General features: G+C 39.4%; 1 protein-coding gene across 2 annotated transcripts in view; it reads right to left on the bottom strand.

The window, feature by feature from the left end:
* The window catches only part of SYNE2 (spectrin repeat containing, nuclear envelope 2), a 239,253-nt gene extending 226,253 nt beyond the window's left edge, over positions 1 to 13,000 (bottom strand). For both annotated transcript variants that reach the window (XM_004681792.2, XM_004681791.2), the window contains exon 1: positions 12,922 to 13,000. In XM_004681792.2, coding sequence (XP_004681849.1) covers positions 12,922 to 13,000 — 79 coding nt within the window. The remainder of the gene's footprint in view (positions 1 to 12,921) is intronic.
* Between the last annotated feature and the right edge of the window lie 6,334 nt (positions 13,001 to 19,334).

Raw genomic sequence — 19,334 nt, forward strand, 5'->3', positions numbered from 1 at the left:
ATGAGGGCAATGGTTGCCTAGAGCTGGGAATGGAGGGCTGAGGAATAATAGCTTGGGGGGGAGGGTGGGGTTTCTCTGGGGGGGGTGATGGTAATGTTCCCATGTTAAATGGGGTCATAGTTACACAACTCTGTGAATACACTAAAAACTTTTTATATTTTAAAGGAGTGTATTTTATGTATATCAACTGCATTTCAAATTAAACCTCTAAAATGCTGTCCTGCCACTCTGCCACCCAACTAGCTATCATCTGTAAGAGTTTGATTAATATCTGTCTCCTCCTCATTAGCCTACAGGCTCCATGAGAGCCTGACTCTCCGCAATGCTGACTGCTCCGCAGCCCCTACCACCGAGCGGTTCACTGTGAACAAATTCAGAAAATAACTGTGGAATGAATAGGAAAGAAGGACTTTGGTTTGTTGGAAATATGTGACATACAACAAATGATTTCTGCTTCGGCGTTCACATGTAGAACCCAGCAACTGCGTGTTGGCACTTGAGTGAACCACACCCTGTGCGAACACCTGAGGCTTTAACACTGAGGCTCCCGCTTCCAGTCTCACTGGAACAAAGCCCTGGGCTCTCTGAGTAAGCACATTTTCTATTTCTAGCACATGAAAATGAACCTACATACAGATAAAATGCCAAGAATCTAGGAGCTATGTGTCTCTCCCTCCTCTGACTCATCTGAGCTGCTCAGAAATACCTGTGGAATTAACAGGTTATAGCAAGGACTAGATTTCTTTTAACATGTGTTCATTATTCCTTACTATCTTTTATCCACCACCTAAAACTGTGAATGCTTTTCTTTTGAAAATCAAAACTAGTAAGTTGGAACAACTCCCCTGGGGTGAAGGTCTGAGCACCTGTGACTTCTGAGTACAGAAGAGCCAGAGTCTCCAGGAGACCTGAGCATGAACACACGTCTAGGACTCCCACACTTCTGAATGCTGGTGAGTTACTCAGGGCCATTGTTTAGATAGATGCAGGGTTTTGGCTCCCAACTCAAAGAGATGCTGATTCTGATTTGCTCACTTTGAAAACCTCCTCTCCAAATAAGATTGATTTGCATGTATGACTGACTCTTGACACCACAAAGGGAATAGCAAGAGCCTGGGAAAAAAAGAGGTGAAATAATAAACTGCGACATTAGTATACTGTCCCTCATAGTAAACCTATTATAACATACGGGTATCCTAAGACACACTTGGAAGGGCTCAGAGACTTTGTTGAAGTTTTCTTTTTTTAAAGATTTATTTATTCATACAGAACTGGGGTACAAGCCAGAGGTGCGGGGGTGGTGAGAGGATTCACCAGAGACAGAGTGGGGAGCAGAATAGGCAGATCGACAAGTACACTACTGAGGGGAGCAGCGGATGGGTCAAGAGAGGTCTGCTGAGCCATGTGGGTCACCTCTGGGGTCAGGGATTTAACTTGCACTGAAGTGGCTACGGCTAGTTTGCAGTGCTGCATCCTTACCCATTGCGTCATCAGGGAGGGCCCAAAGCAAGTTGTTTCTAGGGATATGAAAGGTAAGGAACAAAGACACCCTTTCACATGCCTTACAATGGTCAGGGAGGCATTTTGTAAATGAGAAAACTATAGTTCCAAGATTAATGAATTGTATTCACTCCTTCAGTAACCTGGAAACTGTATCTTAGATCTCACATCCGGTGGAGAAGAAATTCCAATGTGGCTGTTCAAATCCATGTTCTTTCCTTATAATTCGAAATCACCTACAAATGTTAAGTCTGTGCCCTTCCAGCTACCATGCTCTCTCTCTCCTCTTCTTCGCACACAAACTTTTGGAAAGAATTCTATACACTGACTGGTGTAAGACCTCCATATTCTTACCTATCATTCACTTCTCATCCAGTAAAAACTGATTTCTGGGCCCTCCCTAGTGGCACAATGAGTTAAAGCACAGCACTGAGAAGCTAAAGCCAGTTCAGCATGAGTTCGATTCCCGTCCTGGAGGTGACCCACATGGTGTGACAGACCTCTCCTGACCTGCCTGCTGTTCCCCTCAGCAGTGTACTTCATCAGTCTGCCTATTCTGCTCCTCATTCTGTCTCTGGTGAACCCTCTTACCACCCCTGCACCTCTGGTCTGTATCCCAGTTCTGGATACATAAATAAATAAATCTTTAAAAAAAAAAAACTGATTTCTACCCCAACATCTCCACTTGATTCTCCACCTCTAGTATTTCCCTTGCCAAGCCCAGGAAGCACTCAAAGTGCTTACTGCCCATCTTCTCCTTCTGACAAGTGTCCCTACCCTCTCCTTGAAACATTCCCCTTTCAGTTCTGTGATACCACACTCATCTGGTTTCTTCTGAGTCCTCTGGATACCCCTTCTCAGAAGCTATGAAGGGCTTGGTTTCCTTTTTGTATTTCTGTACTATTCAGCCTAGGACCTTCTCTTTTTCTAGGTATTTCCATCTACCTCAATAAAACCAACTACGGTGTATATACTAAGGACTTCCAAGTCTTTAACTTCACATCACATGTCTGTGTCCCTATTGTCTTCAGGTATTTCCATTTGGTTATTCTGCAGGATTCTCACACTCAACATTTCCAGAACTGAATCATATTTCTAACCAACTCCCTCCTTCACCAACGTTGTCCTATTCTTTTTCCCTAGTGAGTTAATTCAGTTACCATCCATTCAGTTACCCAACGATAAACTTGAGTCATCTTTGATACTTCCTTCTCCCTCATGTTCCCCAAATCAGGCCAATGAAGAAGTCTTAATTAATAATCATATCTTATCCTATCACTTATCTCCCTCTCCCCTGTACCTCCTAGATCAGACTACATGAATCTCAGCTGGACCATCACAACAGACTTACACTGGTCTTTCTCTGTCTCTAAGCTTGCTCCCAGAAGGCCACACCCCACATTCAGCCCCGGTAGTTCTGAATATGTCTCTACACAGAAACATTCAACTGCTCCTCCTTGGTTTTAGGGGGAAAAAATTCTTTATGTTAATATGACTCTTTATAGAACCATCATTCACATTCTTCCTCTAAAACTAATCCTCAGTTTCACTAAACACTCATTTTCATGAATATGCCATATTCAGCCTGGCACCACTGCCTGGAGTACTCTTCCCAGCTTCACCCTGTTCATCTGCTAATACCTGCTCATCTAGGTGTAAGCTAGGTGTAAGCTCAGTAATCACTTCCTCTAAAAAGCCTTCCCTGAGCCCCAAGCCTGGATGAGGTATCCCTAACACCACACTTCCCTAATACTATATTCCCCCTTTGGCAACCTGGGTCATATTTCACTGCAATAGCCAAAGTGCCAATGTGTGTCCCTGTTATCAGAACATACATGTTTATCTACCACATGCTAAATGCCACCCACATGATCAGCACCACAGCTGTTCAAAAGCATTTGTTAGGTAATGCATGAGCTAGTCAATGAGTAGAGCTCTAACAATAAATCAACTTAGACCTTGGAAAAAGCATTAATTATAAAGTAGTATTTCCTACCTTTAAAAATATCCTACATTTCCCTCAGCAAGTGCCTGATACCTCTGTTCTCTACAAAGAAAAACTTCTTGAACATATTAAGTTACTGTCTCTTCCTCACCTCCCATCCTCCCTCCAACTCACTCCAGTCAGCCTCACTTAAATACAGGTAACCTGGTCAGAGCCACCAACTATACACTCTTCCAGGGCTCCACACAAGTGATTGAGTCTCCTTCTTGAAACAACTTCATCAAAGGGTTTCTACACCACACTTGCCTGGTTTTCCCACATTAGTCTTGGCTACTCCTTCTCAATGTCCTTTTCTTACTTTTCCTTTCCAGCCTGATCTTTCACTAAAAGGTCTGCTGTAGTTACACACTCCATAGGTGACCTCATCCAGCTCATGGCTTTAAATTCAAACATACCAGCCAAATGCTGATATTCTAGACATCTCCCTAGAGCCCTGGATCATAACATCAGCTGTCTGCTCGACATCTCCATATGGATAGCAAGTAAGCATCTTATAGCTATAATAACAAAACATAAGCCCTCTAGATTTCCTAAAATTCATTTGTCTATTAGTTTTGTGTTGTAATAAGTTATATAACCAACTACTAAAATTGCTCAAGATAAAAACTTAAAAATCATCTTTAATTTCTCTATTTCTCTTTGTTACGTACCCAAAACAATGTCCAGCACTGATAAATACACTTAAAAAAAATCCCCTCACAAGCCCCCTGTTCAAATGGCCATGACACCTCACCTGGATTTGAACATCCCCTTCTGCACCCAAATAGTCCCCTTTCCCCAGAGTGATCTTCTGGAAAATGTAAATCACATAACATTACTACCCTAACCAAAAGCTTCCAAGGATTCCCAATCACACACCCTTCCTTGAATTTATTTTAAAAAGAGACTCAGTCAGCTGTGTGGAGCCCTGGAATGGGCTCATGGTTGGTGGTTCTGACCAGGTTACCTATATTTGAATGGTAGCGATGTTGACTGTGGTAATGTTCATATGGGGCTGGTGGGGGGGCGGGGAGGAGAGGGGAGGGGAGAGAGAAAGGAAAGGAGAGAAACTGAGAATTAAAGGTTACTAATTAAAGGAAATAGTTTGCTCAAGAAGCCCAGTGAATGCCCAGATCTTTTACCCTTCTTATGCAGTATGGCCCTCAGTGGCAAAATTTCATCAGAGTTTTCAGTTCGACTCTTTTGTGCCACAGACAATCCACCACAAATACACAGACACCCACACACACACATGGAAGGCACATAAAGACGTCTCATGTGATCCAGCCCTGCCCAGCCCCGCCCAGCCCTGCCCAGCCTTGCTCTCCTATACCAGTGCCAGCCACTTCCCCAGAACATTTCATTCACATCAGGCTTCCTTTGCTCTGTCAATTCATGAACTTTGTTTCTTTCAGTTTTTCCTTGAGCCAGACAGTAACGCCTCAGATGGAATGTTCTCCCGTTACGTGTGTCACTCAAATGCTTTCTAAATGTCTCCTGTAGCAAAAAGTCTTCTCTGACCATTGCATATAAACCTTTTTAATCTCTGCATTGCACATTACACATGCTGATGTTTTTCTTGATTCATTATCTCTCTAACTTAAATACAAGCACCCCAGGCATACGAAACTTGTTGGAGTTTGTTCACCTCAGTATTCTCTTAACCTAGGAAAGGGCTTGACTCAAGACGGTGTCTCAGGAATGGATACATGAACCAGTGAACAGATTAGCCCATACTAAAACAAACAAAAAACCCATAAATATGTGATGAAGTGGTGTGAATTCACCTGTACTTTTGAAATACTTTGTTTTCGAAGGCATCAAAAGCCCCTGAGAGTTAAGTAAGGCAAGAAAATATTCAGACTGAAGCAGACAGAGACAAGAGAACTAGTTCTCATTATTCATACTCCTACTTAACTAAAAACAAGGCCAACAATTCTTATGTTTTGGAAAGATCTCAAATCCTGCCCATACTTAAGAAAGGCTGTTTGCATTCAGCATTTGAACCAGGTGGTTGTTACCCTGTCTCAGCTGATGCCTTGTGGGTAATCCCTTGTGCAATGAAGGCTAAAGAGACTGAGGGACCAATGAGTTAGAAAAGCGTTTCTGGCAATTTTCTTTCTGTGGCCACTTACCATGTGTCTTTGTGTATCCAAAAATACACAGATTTAGAACTTTGAACATTCCATTTCTCTGATAAATTATTCACATCCTTTTTATCTATCATTTTTAAATGACCTTAAAAATACTGGTGGTAGGAAACTTCAGTTCTCAAACATACTGAGAATAACAAGTGCAGTACCTTTTAGCAAAAATTTTTGGAATGTTTTCGAAAACTGGAGGCACTCAGAGAAACTGCAATCACCAATGCTGAAATCAAATGAGGGAAGTAATCTCTTGGAGAGGCACCTATAGCATGAGCTCCACTATTCTCCCACCCACATTATTCAGGGCATAAAATCACACACTAAACCCACCGAACGGTTATAAATTAATCTCATACTGACATCTTACTTTCCTGATTTCAATGGAAACTATATTGAGATTTTTTTTTCTCCCTAATATGCTACTTGAAGCTCTAAATAATTCCATCCCATCTTGACACACACACATACATAAAAGCTCGGAAAATGTTGTATGTCTCATGGGGTTAATTAAAAAGGATTTTGATTTCTATATGGAATGAATGAGATCTTTGTTAACCTACTTTAACAGGATTCTAAATGACCCTGGATTTATCGTGCCCTAGTTTTCAAAATGTAACTGACCCAGAACAAAGTAAGCTTATCCCTAAACTCTTGGAAAAAAACAGAACCAATGTTCCCAGAAACCAAAACTGTATATACAATCTAAGGAAAAAGTCTCTCTGCTGAAAAAAACACACTATCCAGCACAGAGTTTTCATTTCAACTTTATTTCACTTCAACTGTTTGCAGAGTTTTCATTTCAACTTTCATTCAGTAAGGATAGTTTTAAGATTTTAAAGTTTTATAATATCAATGCAATTATCTTCCAAGAAAACTCAGCAAAAGATATTACCAGCTACTGTATTACTAGGAACTTTCTGGAAGCTTTGTTTTGGGATACTAGAGCACTGATAGCCAGTAAAGGACCTGAATGTGATCGTTTTCTCTGGGTGTAATAATCATGTAATCAGCCAACACAGACTGCAGAGATGATTTGTTTCAATTCATACTAGCTGGTCAGTGTGAAGTAGTTAAGGAAGTAAAAATATTGCCACAGCCCTACGTGTCCTTTTCCTACTCTTTATTCATCATTTCCACCAAAATTCCAAGTTGGTGACTTAGATGCAAATGGATAGAAATTCCACCCAGAAGTCATTTATTAATCCCATTTTCAGGCTTCCCAAGGTCTCATTCACTCACCAAGTAAGGCAGAACAGCTTCTCAGAAATCTGATACTACTGAGCCCCAAACATCACGAATACAGTTCACTGCCTCAGGTCTAAAGACATCTATGTTTCTAGCCTACATGGTTGATTTTCCTAAACACTGCACAATTCTGGTCATTCAGAGAACTTCATAGCTCTTTATATTAAAATGACAACTCATGCATTATATAATTATTTATCAAAAGTCTAAAATAGACCAGAAACTTCACTGACAGTAGACATACAAGAATATCCTATTTAGGAAGAACTCAGGAGATTTATGGCTGTCCAAAGATGAGGGGAATCTCCAGGAAAAGGAACAATTACAGTGGGTTCAGTAAGACGGCAACAAATGCCAGGAGTTCTTACCAAAATGTTTAGATTTTACAGTGAGAAGATATATCTCACTAGCAAGTAACAGGTTATGTAGAATGTATTTTTATTCTTCACCTTCTTGAAACTGAAATCTAAGATATCCCAGCCAACATTTTCAGTCGTATTTCGGTTGAATCTGCATGTTGGGTACTGGCATTAGAAACATGGCTCAAGGGTTAGGAACTTCAACTCGCTTCATAGCCATGTTCTGGGCCCGGGTCATTTTCTCACTTCCATATTATCCAAAGCACAGCCAGGCTACACACCTCCTAGTTGGACTCAATCTACACATTTTAACACCTTAACACCTAGCCAGCTGCTTATGTCGGCATTCAGCTTTTACCGAACATCTGAATAACATTAAAAATTACAATGCATTCTTTTTCTTGTATTCTAACCCACTGAACACAAATCATTGCTAATGCAACTACAAATGATATGTAAATTGAAAGCCTCCCTAAGATGTTTAGTAAGTAATGAGTACATTTAAATGAAATAATAACCTAACTGCAGAGACTCACATGTCACTGGGTGAGCCCTATCCAGTAATGATATCTACCCAGAAGGCATAGAGGGTTTCTTAATCTTTTAAAATATGTCATCTAGATGATAACAGCAATAAATAAAACATATGAGCCTTGTTTGAAATGACACAGTAACTGAGCTGAAAGTAGTTTTCTATAGCTTCATACAGATGGTGATGCCTTTTCCAGTGTTTTGGCAGGGCTGCATGAAAATTAATTCCTGGTGTGGTGGCAGAGGTAACAGGATACACTCTTCTTCCCAAATCTTGTGTAGTTAATGATAATATTCAGTATTCACACTTGGCTTTTCTCACACATTGTCTACCTCATTTCTGGTAACAAAATAATTTGCTTTGGTAATGCAAACTGATTGTGTTCTCTGTGGACAACAAATTATTATATTTACCTGTTCAGAAGAAATAACTTAAAACTGAAACATATAAAGGAAGGATCCAAAAGAGTTCAAAATTGCCAGACCTGTCACTTACAACATTGACGAGATGAGTCAGCTTGTTTGGCAGTGAATTTCATTCATTATTAATTTGACTTCCAAATAGGTCCTCCACTTGAATCATACTCTTAATCCTTCCGTGACATAGGAAGTTCTCAAGAAAGAGTTCATTTGTACACAGAATCTTTCGTCCACCATAATTTACTTTTAACAGACTTATATAAAACAATACGTGATGGTCTTATTTGACAGTATTAAAAATGTAGTGAATTTGGTGGTGAGCTCATTACAGTGATGATACTCAATGGGAGCGTCATCTAAGGCTATCTTGGTTTTAAAAATAAATTATTAAAAAAACTTTGTGAAAACAGATACATATACATACATACATACAAATAGAAGCAGTCAATAATGTGAGCATTATATGTGCTGCTATGACTAATACCCTACACAGCTCAGCTTCTAAATCTTGGAATCTCTCTACCTTAATATCCATATTCCGTGGGTGTAAAATCCCATTTTTCCCCCCCAACAAGTCAACAATTTTGATGCTATTCCCCTCCTTAGACTAAGAGAATACAAATATCCCCTACTGAAAGCTGCTTCAGTTTTATTTCTTCTTAACAGATAAATATAATGTGTTGGCCCTAAGAGGACTCAATGTGCATAATCAAAGCAAATTATTTTGTTATCAAATATGCGAAATCCCTTCATAAAGACACTTCCTCAAAGCCACACAAAAAGACGAACAAGAAGAAGGACTCGTGGTCCTGCACTATGAATTCCAGCAAAGTAGAGCCTAGCCCTTGAAGGCCCTGCACTCATGGGCTCTCTGTGTTCCCTGTGTTTCAACAATGAGTCGCCACATTTCAATTCAGATACTTTCTTTTCTGGAGTATATGATTCTGTGTCAGGGTAATGCCACAATCATCTCACCTTAGATAAGTTTTGGCTAAAATAAAGTAGGCATTGTAAGTTAAATAGGTCACACTATGCCTCTAACTGCCTCTCTAAAGGTTCTGAAATGAAGGTGGGGGGGAAAGAAAACAACTTTCTTGTGAGCAGTGATCCGAAGCTTCTCACATTACATAAAAGCTCTTTTCTCATATTACTCCAAAGATCATTAAGCCCACGTGAATTTTGTGAAATACAAGCCTGCTTCCATAGCACATGAAGCCAAGCGCTTTTAAGACTTTTTGCAAACAGCCTGCAGTTGAGTATAATGTATACAATAGAGTCTATCAATTTTTGGTCCAAATAGCTAATACTACTACTATGAAACCAAAGTTACTTGAAATATATATATAAGCTCATTCTTTCCATCTTTTTTCTCTCCTTCCTTCATTCCTACTTCTGTTCTTCCCTTCCTCCCTTTCTCTCAACAACTTAGGCTGAAACCAACATTATAAATCTGTTGATAATAATAAAGAACTTAACCTTGGGAACCTAGTCATTGGGGAGTTAAGTCTCCATTCTATAGACACGGGAACTTCTTGGCTGATATCCCTGAGGTGCTGGCTAAGGGGGGCAGCCCTTCTAGTGTCAAGTTGACTACATTACAGTATTAGTTTCCACCTCTCCTCCTATAGAGCAATGCACCCAGCACCGCACTCCCCTAACTATACAAAGGAAAATCATTCACCCTGGCATTCCAAATTGCCCTGACTCACCTTCCACTGTAAAGCAGATTGTATAACCTAGTATAACTCAAAACTTGTTATAAAAAACCACTCATTTCTCAATAATTTGCCAGTTATTGAGCCACTTACGAACCTGAGTTCATTACCATTACTTGAAGATGTCCACACACATTCTGGATGTAAACATTTGCTATGTATAGATTAACTTGAATAAAGCTAAAATACAGAGGGGGGAGGGTTTCTAGAGAAAGATTTTTTTTTCAAATTGTCCTTTGAAATGGACCAGAAGGGGAATTAGCGAGTGGAAAGAAACTACCCTCCAAGTCAAAACCCAGCTTTGCTGCTCACCAGGCATGTGACTCTGGAAAAGTAATTCCACCTATTTGAGCCTCTGTACCTTGAAGATAAAAATATCTACCTCACCATGTGGTTGTGGAGATGAAGTATGATGAGACAGGTAAGGGCATTACATGGGCCAGAGCATATGCCACAGTGGTCTCAGCACACTGGGCGGGGGGTGGGGGGGGAGAAGAATTATTAAGTACAGTAACTATAAAAATAGGCACTAATACAGACACTTTGGGGGAGCAGAGGAGGGCATGTGAGCCCCAGCCTAAGAAAGTGGGGTTCACTGAGGTTGACTGAGGAGGAACAGGGACAGGTAAGTTGGGCTCCTTTCAGTGGGATGAGGAGGCAGGGAAGATTCCAGGGGAAACTGTAAGGTCTTTGGTTACATCTTTCTGTATGCTGTACATTAAAGATAATTTTTAAAAATTATTTGCTTTCTTACATCACCATAATTTTTAGACAGTATTTGATTTCTCATCTCAGGTGTAGTCTCTGCAGTTCCCCCATGACCAAAGCACCCGTGATCCAACACCCCCATCTCTTTATAGTTTTCCCTCGCCCACTTTTTTTGATACCTGTCCCCTGCTGTTTGCCTCAGAAGAGAATATATCATCCTCCAAAAACTGCCAAAATTAATCTGTAAAAAATATTTTACCTATGTGCTTTATAAGTCCTTTATAAATTATTTCTAAAACTCAGAAAATAATGAAAATTAACTCAAACATTCTTTAGCATGAACTAGGATAACTTGTGGGAAATAAAAGCTAGGCTACATTTGCTAGATTAATTAAAATAGGCATGTTTTCAGAGTTAGATAGCATTAGATATATAATACAGGTATGTAACCTTATTCTATGTGAAATTATTACATTTTTCCCTGAAAAATATTTATTCAAATAGTCATCATCTGTGTCAAGATCTGTTGTATTTTATTGTTTTTTTCCTACCAAACCAGCTGTGCCCACACCCCATCTGCCTCTCTCTGTCATCCCTCCACCCTTTACCCTACTCCTTCTGGTAACTACTATCTTCTAATCACATTTTAAATATGAGGAAACTAAGACTCAAAAAAGATAAAGTCTCTCATTCAAGGTCCAAGAACTACTGTCAGACTAGACATTAGAGTTACCTATTTGTACTGCATAGAGTATCTCTCCTATATGTTTTAGGTTACATGCAACCAAAATGTCAGAGAAAAGCTAAAGCATTGATTTGTTTTTCAGTTAAATGAAAATTTGACTTCAGCTATTTATAAATATTATATAACATTTTCCCAAATCTCTTTACTCAGAATTTTTAAAATCCTTAACATTAAGAATTTTACCTTCAGGCCTCCTTGGTGGCCTAGAGGTTAAGTCTCAGCATATCACCAAGAAGGCCAACACTGACCCATGCAGCACAGCAGACCTCTCCTGTTTCACCCACTCACTGCTCCTCTCAGCAATGTATTTCTGTCAATCTGCCTTTTCTGTTCCCCACTGTCTCTGGTGAGTCTTCTTACTGCTACATCTCTGCCCTATGCCCCAATTCTTCTATGCAAAAATGAAATCTTTTTTTTAAAAAAAAAAGAATTTTACCTCTCAACATATATTTCTTACTCTACACAAATTTACATAATTATTTCAAAAGTCTTACACATAGAAATAGTTTACTGCAATATCTATTGACCTCAGTCAAGAAACTAATCATTGAATACACATTTTTCATTAAAAATATCAGAAGGCCCTCCCTGGTGGCGCAGCGGGTTAAAGCACAACACTAAGAAGTTAAAGCCGCTTCAGCATGAGTTCAATCCCCGCCTGCCCCGGAGGTGACCACATGGTGTGGCAGACCTCTCCTGACCCGCCCGCTGCTCCCCTCAGCAGTGTTCTTCGTCAGTCAGCCTGTTCTGCTCCCCACTCTGTCTCTGGTGAATCCTCTCACCCTCCACATCTCTGGCCTGTACCCCAGTTCTGTATGAATAAATAAATAAATCTTTAAAAAAAAAATATCAGAAAGTCAGCCATTTTAGAATCTATATCATCAATGATTCAAAATCCATGACTTCTAAGTGATATTCTAATAATGTTGCACAATACTGTCATAATGATCTTAAAATCACTTCAAAATACATAATTACATAAACCTCTTTAAAGACTTGCCATAGCCTTCTTTCTTCTAAACTTACTAAATTTACTTAGCACCAAGATTTGTACCATCCACAAAAAAGTCTAGTGGCTAGTGAATTTTCAAAATACAAAACAAACATTGCGAGACTCCACAAGAAACATTACAAAAATACGGACAATATATATTCTGCATACATGACACACAAGTCACACAAATGAAAACTCATTCACTTATAATATTATTATTAGTTCCTTCCTATGAAGGCAAATTAAGTTCTACATTTAAAAGAGGCTATGCAAAAAGATGCAAAAGAAGAAGAAACAGCAACATTAAGCTAACCGAGTTAACTTCCTCATTTTCAGCACAAATAAAATAGGTGCACTCAGAATGAGAAACTGAGGTACCAAGAATTGCTTTTAGGTATTCCTTACTTTAGAGAGCTGAAACACATATATTTAAATACACTGAAAGACTCTACAACTGGAAAACATACACACTCAGAATATGCCACAAGAGAGACAGGAGCCATATGATCCGCGACAAGGTGGAGTAAGGTTTCCACAGCTGCTGTGGGTGTTGCCTCTCCCAGCCTTCCTTACCTTGCAGAGAAATGTGGAGATCATCGATGCCCAAGGACCCTTGCTCACCTTCAGCGGGAAGCACTGGGCTAGCTGCCATCCTTTGAATCAGTGCAGGTCATATCATGTCCATCTCAGTTAAAGACGTGAGCTAGAAGTAAAAGGGAAAAATGCCCATTATTACTTACGAGCAAACACACATGGCCAGAAAACAAGAGAGGCTCACAGAAGCTGCCCTGCCTCAGAGCATAGTTTCCTAGTGTTTCCACAGCTTATGAGGAAAGTGACTACGCCTCCTTTTTGAATCATAATCAAGATTTTACCCTGTGACCTATTCATGCTATTTGGAGTTGCTGGCAGAACTCCAAAAGAGCCAACACTGTGGACTCTATAGTCATGTGTAAAGGAAGGCTAAGCAATTTGATTCCGTATCTTGTCTGAAGGAAGTGGTATTGACAGACTGATACCTTAGGCCATTGTGAGTATTTTATTATTAACCTTCAACCTGAAAGTATTTTCTTTAAAACATTTTACTTGATTCCTCTGCTGCTCATAAATGTTGCTATTTAGTGAAAACAATAAGAGCTGAGCCTGCATAACTTGCAAAGTGAAACTAAAAAAATGATATCAAAAACAATGTTTTGGCGGGTTATCTATTAGATGAAATTATTTTCCCAAGCAGCTGTTTTTCCTCCTAAATAATTCTTTGTCTATCCTCACTTTGACTTTTAAAGAATATTTCTGGCTAAGAATAATTCTTACTCTACAACTCTTTAAAACGTACTGCTTCACGAATGTTTAGGGCTTCACAGATGTTTACTTTCTTATCCTATAAAACCTAACTAGACATATAAAAATATCAAATGTATTAAAATCAGATAGAGGGGGCCCTCCCTGGTGGCACAGCGGGTTAAAGCACAGCATTGAGAAGCTAAAGCCACTTCAGCACAAATTCAATCTCTGGGCCCAGAGGTGACCCACATGGCGCAGCAGACTTCTCCTGACCCGCCTGCTGCTCCCCTCAGCAGTGTACTTCATCAGTCAGCCTGTTCTGCTCCCCACTTTCTGGTGAATCCTCTCGCTGCCCCTGCACCTCTGGCCTGTACTCCAGTTCTGTATGCATAAATAAATAAATCTTTTTAAAAAATCAGACAGAGGTATTGATAAATTTAGATACGTGATCAATTATAGCAAAAAGATAAATGGTAGAATTGGTGGATGTTCACTGTAAAATATGCTTTAACTTTTCTGTATATTAGAAATTCTTTATAACATAATGTCAGGCACAGACTAAAAAATAAACTTGAAGATATCAGCTGAAGACAATCCTATTAAATAGCTAACAGACTACTGTTAAAATGCAAAGAATGAAAAGCATTAATCTAGCTAATGCTAGAACCAGACTTTAAAAATCTTTATCATCCAAAACTTTTTTTTTAATATTTATTTATTTATTTGTGCATACAGAACTGGGGTACAGGCCAGAGACTCAGGGGCGGTGAGAGGCTTCACCAGAGACAGAGTGGGGAACAGAACAGGCAGATTAACGAAGTACACTGCTGAGGGGAGCAGCGGGCGGGTCAGGAGAGGTCTGCCACGCCATGTGGTCACCTCCGGGGCAGGCGGGGATCGAACTCATGCAGAAGAGGCTTTAGGTTCTCAGAGTTGTGCCTTAACCAGCTGCGCCACCAGGGAGGGCCTATCATCCAAAACTTTTATCATCCAAAACCATTTATCATCCAAAACTTTTTTCTCTCTCCCATGGATCCCAGCTGTTATTTTACCTACCAGACATATTATAGTTCTTAATTAATCTACTTTATCCTCTGAGGTAATAATGTTGCTACACTGAGTTGAAGCTACTCAACTGAAAGGAAAAGCTGTCTACTAGTCAAGAGAACCTGTGGAGACTGGTGGTTGAAAAGGCATCAGCTTTTGATATATTAGGGAATTTTCTAATATAGCATCCTTAGCCCTTGATATACTGAAGAATTCCACCACCTCTTTCCTACCCATACCCAGTGGCTCCTGAACCCAACGTGAAGACAAAGCACTTCATGATGACAGAAGATGTGCATGCCAGAATGAATTTATTAAGGCACCCACTATTCCATTCCAGGGATATAAAAGTTGGGGTGGGGGGAGAGTATCCCCATTATGCTAAGTGAAGTCAATCAAAAGAAGAAAAACAAATACTGTGGGATTTTCACTCATTGTCTGACATGAAAAGTCAGAAAAAATAAAACCAAACTCATAGATCCTGAGCACAGAATGGTAGGGGAAGGAGTTGACGAGAACAGGCTGGGGGCTGGGATGTGACCGACTGGAACTGGATGGAAACCAGATCTTTGGTGGTGGGTGTGGTGTAGTACACACATTGTTAAGATTGTAGATTTGTTAAAGTTGTACTCCTGAAAGCCACATAGTATAATAAACTAGTGGAATATCAATTAAAATTAAAATAGGAATTATAACAGTAGCAAATGCATACAAGCTTTCTTGTAAGTATGTTCTAAACACTAACCTCCTTTAATCTGTACAACTGTACAACTTGGTACCGTCATTTATTCCCATATTTGAAAAAAGCCAAACAAGGATGCACAACTATCATATACAGTAGTCCAAGAACACTGAGATAATAAATGATGGAGCTAAGATTTAAATCCAGGTGGTTCCATGCTTTTTTAATTTCCCATTCGTACCTTATATAGCCATAAAAAACTTGGCCAGATTTTATTCACTCTTATATTCATTTACTCAAAAGAATTTACATGTGCTAGAACCTGTTCCCCAGGAATTCTAAGAACAACAAATGAACACATCTCTAAGCGATGCATGTAGAATGCAGTGTGGAAACAAAGAGGGCAAGCCACACACTGAAACTGGAGACAGAGGAGCCTGTTAAAAGTACAGATAGGAAACAACACTATCCTACAAACAGTCCCATTAGCATTATTCAGGGAATGCCCTAAATTTAATAAGAACATCTCTGAAAACCTCTTGTCACCATTCATTTAATCAAATAGAAGGCATCAAATTTAAAACAAAAAATTCAGTTATACCTTATTTATATTAAAAACAGAAGTAGGACAGTTAGAGAACAGATTGATAATCAGAGAATCAAGAAATGTTCCTGTGCTAGACAGATGTGTGATATTCACTAAATTGTATATTAAAGTATAGGGGGGAAATAGTATCAGTTCAAAAAAAAAATCTAGTCCTTAAACTAATTATTGGTCTGTTAAGTTTCTATTTTTACCAGTGAAAATTTATTAACAAGCAAATCAATAAAATATAATTTTCTTATTTTTTTGAGAAATTCCGAGAGCTTCTAAATATGCCCATCAAAAGTACAACCAACCCTTAAAGACTGGCTCAATTCTAAGTGCTGGGTTATTGACCCAAATTCTGTTTCAGCACAATCATTTATCAAAACATGAGGCCCTGACTGAGGACACTTTATAACATTTTCAACATGATGGCCTTTGCTGAAAAACAGCTGGCATTTCCAGAGAGAATTTACTGGCCCAACAGGATCTATAAAACGGGAACAAAGTACAATAGAAAAGTTTGAGGGCAGAATTGAGAAGTTAAAAAGAGCATGAAAAAGGAAAGCGGGAAGATGGAAGAGTGTGTGTCCCAATGCTACATGAGTCACAAAGATCTATCAGCCCAAATCCCCAAGGACCCTCCTCCCATGTATGCTAGAGGTAGAGTGGGGAGCAGAACAGGCAGACTGACTGAACTACACTACTAAGGGAGCAGCAGGTGGGCCAGGAGAGATCTGCTGCGCAATGTGAGTTACCTCCCTGACTGGGGATTGAACTCATGCCTGAATGGCTGCTGACAGCTTCAGAGTGCTGAGACTTAACCCCTTCTGTCACCAGTGAGGGCCCAAGAAATTATTCTTAACAGTTAAGAAACATCTTCAGACACAGAAACAAAGAACGATGAACTACTGTGGTGCCATGAAAGATTCTAAGGTCAAGGGGAAACTTACAGAATTATATTTTCAAAATTCATGTAAATGAATAGTCACACTAATAAACAACATAAGCTATCTTGAAATAACTGTGGTCTGCTTATGCAATACAATACATCCTATTATTCTGTATCTCCAAAACCCCAGAACATGATAGTTTCCCTTTTTAAAGAAATTTCTGCATTAGCTTTGGACTATTATCATTATTAAATGGGTTTCCGCCTTATCTTCCAGGCTGATCAGAAAATGTACCATACTAGAATATAGTGAGCACATTCAGGGATTCTTTAACAGAGTGATTTATATGCCAACATTTGCCCCAGGGAACTTTTCTTGTTCTTTTTTCTATTCTTTAGCTGTACCCATTATTTATGGTCTACTTAGGAATTCTGAAAGCTCTCTCCCTTTGGTCAGTTAAATTATAGAGCTTTTCCTAGCAACTGACAGTTATTAACTTCGATCTTACAACCTCACTAAGAAAGTTGGTGATGCACTTTTAATAAGTTTCTTCATCTTTTCCCCATTAGCTTTTCCTAATACCCTATTACTTACCCTTTCATTGTCACTTGACCAAAAGCAATAGGTATAAATGCCCACATCTGGTGCTTTTAAAGGTCCACTCTAGTATCTCCTTTCAGGCACTTTTTGATGACCATCACAAAATGCAACACAATCAATCCTAACTCCTCACTATACTTTTGGAAAACATAGTAATTGTCAGAATATGATACCACTGGGCTCCCTACCTCACAAGGAAGCAATGTTACTCAGCAGCCAATACCAACTTTGCTGCTAACCCACTGATTCAGCTGTGATAACAGCTTTAGGAGTGAATTCAGTCACTTTCCTAGGAGAGCTTTCTACTGGCCTGGTCCAAGGGGCAGGCGGAGATCAAACTCATGCAGAAGTGGCTTAAGCTTCTTACTGCAGTGTTTTAACCTGCTACGCCACCAGGGAGGGCCCACACTCAGATTTTCTAAAGCTCAAAATCTCCCCAGTAAAATTCCCTCCTTTGTTATAACTAAGTCACTTTGTTATCACATAAGTCACTCCCATAAAGTCTGGAGATAACATTCAGTTAAGTTATAAGTTCTGGCAAATTATTTGGGTTCCCTCCCCCACACACATATATTTCTTTATATATGTGCAGGATACTACTCTTAGTATCCTGCCCATGATACCATTACTTTATTCCATTAACTCCAACTTCTCCATCCCTCTCTTTAAAAAATTCCTAAGAGGTGTGGGACTTGACAGCAAGAGATACTACAGAACACACAAGTGAAAAAATGAATGGAAAAGAATGTGCTGAAGATCAGGGCTAAGAGGAAGATTTCTGACATCAGATCCACCGCCTAACATACCCCACTATTCCAAGAGCACGACCTAGTCCCCAGGTCCCTGGCTCCATCTACAGCTAGGATTTCACAAAATTCTTTTCTGAAAGAAGCAAAAGACCCTAAAAAAGTTCTCCAGTAGGGATTAAAAAGATGTGGTACATATATACAATGGAATATTACTCAGCAACCAAAAAAACAAACACATGTGTTTTGCAGCAACATGGATGGAGCTGGAAAAGATCATGCTTAGTGAAATAAGCCAGAAAGAAAAGGAAAAATACCAAATGGTTTCTCTCATAGCAGGAATATGATGGACCAGGCAAGAAAATAATAACAATAATGAACAGCAATATACCAAAGACATTTTACGTGGGTGGGGTGGGGAGTGGGATCAAAAACAGTGGGGGGAGGGAAATGCACTGGACTATGGTGATGGCACATGGGTGATTTGGTGTTGGGAAGCCAAAGCGAGTTACAACTGAGGTGGGAAATTGCACAAAATGATGTAAAAATAAACCATTATATTATTTTAAAAAGTTCTCCAGTCGGGCCCTCCCTGGTGGCGCAACAAGTTTAAAGCACAGCACTAAGAAATTAGAGCCACTTCAGCATGAGTTTGATCCCCTCCCCAGAGGTGACCCACATAGTGTAGTAGACCTCTCTTGACCCACCCGCTGCTCCCCTCAGCTGTGTACTTGTCAATCTGCCTGTTCTGCTCCCCACTGTCTCTGGTGAATCCTCTCACTGCCCCTGCACCTCTGGCCTGTACCAGTTCTGTTTGCATAAATAAATAAATCTTTAAAAAAGTTTTCCATTCACTGTTACTTGGGGTTCCTCGATTAAAAGGTCAGTTCTCTGCCAAGTCACCCTGCTATAAAATTCTACTAAGTGGTTTTCTCTTTCCTCAGTTATAAATATGAGTAGACAGTAAAAGATGACCGAACATTCTAATAAGAGATTAAAATACATAAAACAGGAACTAGCAAAAATAGGAAAGAAAACTTAAAATTTAACAATTAAAATTGATAACAACTGAATTTCTTTTTGAGAAATGACATTGTAAGATGAACTTTATTTTAAAGCTCATAAAAAAATCTTCACAATAAGAGTTA

This window comes from Condylura cristata, unplaced genomic scaffold (assembly GCF_000260355.1).
Source record: "Condylura cristata isolate star-nosed mole 26May11 unplaced genomic scaffold, ConCri1.0 scaffold00013, whole genome shotgun sequence".
Classification (NCBI taxonomy): Eukaryota; Metazoa; Chordata; class Mammalia; order Eulipotyphla; family Talpidae; genus Condylura; species Condylura cristata.